Genomic DNA, 6,000 nt, shown 5'->3' with positions numbered 1-6,000 from the left:
CTGGCTGGTATCTGTGTGTCTTGGGAGACAATGGATGAGTTTGTTCTCAGGGGTGATCTTCATTGATCTACAGTCTGAGAAATAAAGATGTGAAAGATGCTTTCATAAGGATGAGAGTAAAGATTTCATTAAATGATGAGTTTGAGTTTGAATTTGAGTTTCAAATAGATAAAAATGTGGATTTGTTTTCTGTGAGCGGCTAGATGCATGTTTGTCTACCCCTGCTGAGTGGCAGTTGTAGTCCATAGTGTGATAGGTTTGATAGGCTTGATTTAATGACTTTTGGTGGTTAGGTGCAGGAAGCAGGTTTAGCCTAAGTGATTTACTTAGGAGTTGGCCCCAAGGCTGGCTTTTTGGACTCTTTGGCCCATGGGCTCACCTCGGAGTTTACAGTTGATTTCTGCACTTACAGAAATTTCCTTCTGCAGGTTTTGATTGGTTTGGTTTCAGAATCAATAAAGTGGCTTGACAGCCAACCTAATGTGTCTGACTTTTTATTCAGCCATCACGTCACAACACCAGTACTCAGTGATCTAAATAATGGAACAACTAGACTGTGAGTGAATGGTCTTTGTCCTGCTCTCTGTTACTCTCTTTTATTTACTTTAAAAATTATACCTCACGTTTACTTATCAGATTAATTCACAGTGGCTCCCATCTGAAAAAGCCAATATAAATAGTCCAAACTGCTAATATCAATTGTTGTATTCATTTTTAATAATCCATTTACACCAACAGAAGGTTAAAATATTGCCATACTAAAACTCAGCAGAGTAAAATGGTTCTAGCTGCTAATCTGAAGTTTAAAGTGGGGAGATCAGATGAATGTCTCTCAGGAGGGTATTCTACAATTTGGGTACTTTGAAAGAAAAGGCCCTGTCTTACATCCCAATCAGTAATGCTTCTCAACATGGTGAGACACACCAAAAGACCTCTGACGTTGATCACAACTGATGCACAGGATTGTGTGAATTGCAATGGGATTTATTTTAGGCCAAAATAGGCAGGGCCCCCTGTTGCCTGGTGGGGTAAGGACTAGAGGAGCTTCAACTGTGGGGCAGACTTCTGCCCATGTCATGATCCTGTGGGATTTCACAGGAAGAAGATCTCCCTCTGAGTTTTGGAAAAGAAGGTTGTTTATACAGATGCAAAAATGGCATTGGGCAGAATCAACATAATAAAGGGGGCTCCTCATAAGGGGTCAGAGGAGGGGGATTGGCCACGGCACCCCACACTCAAACATTGAATTCCTGGTTGAAATTCTCACCCTGATCAGCCAGCAAGATATTGCAAGCTTTGCTTACACCACAAGGTCCAACGCTATAGGCACATACCTCCACATTTGGTGGGAATGCTCCAAAATTCAACACTTTTGGACACCAGTCCTACAAGAAATCTGCAAAATAACAAAACAGGTATTAGAAGCAACCCCAGAACTGATCCTATTAAATATTTTCCAAGAGAACAATGCACACTCAAAATACAAAGAATTCATAAGACACTTTCTAATGACACGTATTTTGGCACTGTTGCGTTGGCTTCTATGTTCATGAGTTTGGGAATAGACAATGATACCCCTTTTTGAGGAGTGAGGTTATTACCCCTCTACTACTATCCTTACCAAGTCTCTCTACCATTACTACTGTGTCCTTTCTTCTAACAGATCAAGATAATCAGGTGACAGCAAAAACTGCAAATTTTTTAGCAGGGGCAATTGGAATAAGATTTTTTATTTGAATATTGAGGTATACCTCCAGAACGTATTTTGTATAGTTACGTATTTACCCCTGTCTTCAGTATATTCCATTTTATTTTATTGCTATGGCTAGTGGCTGATGCAAAATAAAGAGTCTTCTGATTCTACCATACTCTTTATCAATGAGCTTATTTGAAAACAAGGTAGAGAAAAAATAACTAATGAGGATTGGGTCAATATTGTGTGGGCTGAATGGAAAGCCAGTAGTCCTGTTTCAAACCAATTAAGGATGAACAGTGGGAACAAGAACAAATTCCCACACAGCATGTCCTCAGGTGATTATGCTGAGAGGTCCTACACAACATTTTAATGATACAGGTCTCATTCATATATTTCAGGGATTTGGTTTCTAGACCAAATGAAGTATAAAATGAGCAGTTCTATCTACACATCTTGATTTGGGGGGCTTTAGAAATGACATCTATCATCTTCACAGGTAAAGTTACTTGGGCTATGTTGACTAACCTGATAAAATCTCAAAGTGCTTGTGAGTTTTAATTTCTAACCTTCAGATTAATGAACAGCTTGGTTATCTGAAGGCATTTCAGATAACTTGGTTATTTTCATTTCCTGTTCACAGAAGCTGTATAGACTGGCTTTGTACGAATCTGCATGTTGTCTCCTGCATGTTGTCTGTGACTGTTAAGAGACCAACAGATAAAGCAGATCTCATTAAACGTGGACTGAAATTAATTAGCCAAGCAGTGTTTTCATGAGGCTTTGCAGCCAAATTTTGAACCTCAGCTCAGATAAAACATTTAAGTTTCAAGTTTAAGAGACCCGTCATATTAGTTGGGCATTGAGGCCAGTGGGTTAATGCAATATCTCTGCTTTCTTTCTGTGAAAGGGAAGGGATAGTTCGGTTGGTAGAGCATGAGATTCTTAATCTGAGGGTTGCTGGTTTAAGCCATATTGCAGGGGATTGGACTAGATGATCACTGTGGTCTCTTCCAACTCCAAAATTCTCTTGTTCTATGTATTTGCAGCTTAAACATTGCAGGCATGTTCCTTTTTTATTCGGCACAAGAGCCTAACAAATGAATGGGAAGACACCCATTCAGTAGGAAGAATAGCACAATTCTTACCAGCTTTAAATTTCTGTTTACTCAAGTGGCAGAGATGATGACATTAAAGTAAAAAGAATGAGAAAAAAGAAACCTTAAATTATATGGAAGCCTAAAATTTGATGGATTTGGAAAGGCTAGATGGACTTTGCTGTAGTAGCGTACTACAAGGGCTGATTAAGGATGGTCTAAAAGATCAACTTTTTGTGAACAAAACAGCAGTTTGCAAAGGTTTATTTAAAAAAAAACTGTGGGGAAATACATGTCAATTTTTGATGGTATTTTGCCTAACCAAGAAAAAAATTTACAGAATCCGAACACTTCCATTTATCATTATAAGCTGCTTGGGGAAAGTGGGTACTATGTTTGCAGATATCATCCACTCCTGTCAAAACGCATAGCCATTTTAAAAAAATCCTAGTTAGTGAATGGGCAAAATGAATTAGGCTAAGACAATCCATTCAGTGCCACACTTTTCTAACCATTCTGTCTGTGCAAGCATTACAGCTTGTCAGATAAAATGACCCCTGTCTCTTTCCTCTGTGTACTGGTTACCCAACCCCCTTGAGTCCATTTCTGCAGTGTTGGGGGAAGGAGAGGGTGGAAAGTGTAAAGGTGTAAGTCTGTGTCTTCCTCTGACAAGGCTGGTTAGGTGAATCCTGCCTTTAATTTCTAATCTCAAATTGCATCTCGGAGAAAAGCAGTGGGAAAGTGGAGAGCAGAGATAGGGTTCAACATCCCCTCTTGCCTTTCATTTGAAATTGCTCCCACCCCTGCTTTTTTGTGCCAATCTTTGACACAACCTGCATTCTTAGGTCATAAGTCTGTCCTGTACTGCCTTGTGGTTATATAACATTGAAACCTCAGCTCAGAGTTTGCAATATTATGCACATGTATTTGGGCATAAAATCTACTGATGTCAGAGTAGCTAATGCCTCAGTAAAACAAGATAACATGGGGTTGAAAATTTTCACCTTCCTTTAAAATATGGGAAAACTCTGCCCATGCTATATATTTTATTAATTATGATGAGAAGTCCTAAATTGTGAACAGTGAAAATAAGGAATGGGTGACAAACCTGCACTTATGCTAGGTCAAAATATTATCATCCACAGAAAACAGCATATAATAAAGTAAAGATGACTATCAGTGCATAACATCTGAGGTAGCCAATATGAATGGCACGTTATGAATTATGAGTGAAATGACCTTGGCTTCCATTGGTTTGGCTCAGAAATAAATCAGACACACACACAGACACAAAATGGGGGAAAGGATACTGAACATTTATGTGCCAATCTTTTTTTTTTCCTGACCCTCATTTGTTAAGAGAACTCTCCTGGTCATTTGCCATTAGTAGGCTGTGGAGAAGAATCCGAACATCCACAGAGGACCCTTGGGACAAGAGCAAGGGAAGAATTCCCGGTAGCTAATACTATTTCAACTTTTTTTTCATATTTTTATTTACACAGGAGAATACAACTTGTGACAATGTCAGAAGGAAACTTCACCACAATTACTGAATTTGTTTTGCTGGGATTCACAGATAATCAGAGTATGCAGTTTCTTCTCTTCATAATGTTCTTACTGGTTTACTTGCTCATCTTGGTGGGGAACGTTGGCATGGTGACATTAATCAGGATTGACTCCAGGCTTCACACTCCCATGTACTTTTTCCTGAGCAACCTATCAATCTTAGATATTGGTTACTCCACTGTCATCGCTCCCAGGACACTGATGACACTGGTAGCAAAAAGCAAAACCATTTCCTTCACTGGCTGTGCCCTGCAGTTTTTCTTCTTCTGCATTGCTGTATCCTGTGAATGCTTCCTGCTGGGTGCAATGGCATATGACCGCTTCATCGCTATCTGCAATCCACTGTTGTATACTGCCATCATGTCCAAAAAGTTCTGTTATCTGCTCGTGGCTGTTTCGTATCTAACAAGTTGTGTGAATGCAGCGGTCCAGACTTCATTTATATTTAGTTTGTCCTTTTGCAGATCCAACATCATCAACCATTTTTTCTGTGATGTACCCCCTATCCTAAGGCTCTCATGTTCAGATACAGGAGTCATCGATATAATTCATTTTAGCTTCTCCACAGCAATCGCATTAGTAACGATCCTGACCATACTGATCTCTTACATATACATACTTGTTGCCGTCCTTCGGATGAACTCAGCTGAGGGCAGACGTAAAGCCTTCTCTACCTGTGCCTCCCACCTTACAGCTCTCACTATATTCTATGGGACAGCTGTTTTCATGTACTCACGGCCCAATTCAAAATATTCTGTGGAGCAGGACAAAATAATCTCTGTGTTTTATACCCTTGTAATACCAATGTTGAATCCACTCATCTACAGTCTGAGAAATAAGGAGGTCAAAGAGGCTTTCAAAAGGCTGCTTGGGGAAACGGCTATCACTCAGAGCCATTGAACTTCATGTTAAGAGGCCTTATTTCATCCTTAACTGCAATGTCCATATTATTAATTTTTTGTCTAGATTTTGGGTTTGGCCCTGACTACTTACCTTAAGGTAAGCCATTTTGAACTCTGAGAGTCTTTTTTCTGCATAGAGATGTATGTGATTGCTCTGTTCATTAACTGTATTTATGTCTCACTGAAATGGATGAAAAAGGGCTTAACTCAGTTCCCTTTAAAATGAATTGGAAAATTAACTGGAAAATTAACATGAACTCCAAAGAAAATATGTGAAACTGCAGTTTCGGTGGTACCTTACACCATCAAAAATCTCCAAAATGTATAAAAATAGTTCGAATAAATGTTGGAAGTGTGGAGATAAAATAGGAGATTTTTATCATATGTGGTGGACATGCAGAAAAGTCCAAGATTTTTGGAATATCGTTTATGATGAGATGAAAAAAATGTTCAAATTAACATTTTTAAAGAAACCAGAAGCCTTTCTGTTAGGAATCTTATGTAGAGACATTCCAAAAAATATAAGAGAAATCTTTTTATATGCAACAGTGGCTGCCAGTCTATTGATAGCATCTAATTGGAAAGGGGAAAAGATACCAACGCTAACAGAATGGCAAAATAAATTATTAGACTATGTGGAAATGGCTCAATTAACAAATAGGTTAAGAGGTAACAATTATTTTCTCAAAAATGGGAAATGCTTAAGAGATACTTTAAAAATAATAAGAGCGACATATTATCT

At 38.7% G+C, this 6,000-nt stretch overlaps 1 protein-coding gene across 1 annotated transcript in view; it reads left to right on the top strand.

The window, feature by feature from the left end:
- The window catches only part of LOC310744654 (olfactory receptor 5AR1-like), a gene marked incomplete at both ends in the record, with an annotated part of 6,188 nt that extends 932 nt beyond the window's left edge, over positions 1-5,256 (top strand). The window contains one exon of the mRNA XM_083576296.1: positions 4,293-5,256. Within this exon, the coding sequence (XP_083432422.1) occupies positions 4,293-5,256 (964 nt within the window). The remainder of the gene's footprint in view (positions 1-4,292) is intronic.
- Between the last annotated feature and the right edge of the window lie 744 nt (positions 5,257-6,000).

Source organism: Podarcis filfolensis (genome assembly GCF_964270895.1).
Source record: "Podarcis filfolensis genome assembly, chromosome: 1".
Taxonomy (NCBI): domain Eukaryota; kingdom Metazoa; phylum Chordata; class Lepidosauria; order Squamata; family Lacertidae; genus Podarcis; species Podarcis filfolensis.
The sequence above is the reverse complement of the archived record's forward strand: the minus strand, read 5'-3'. Positions and strand labels throughout refer to the sequence as shown.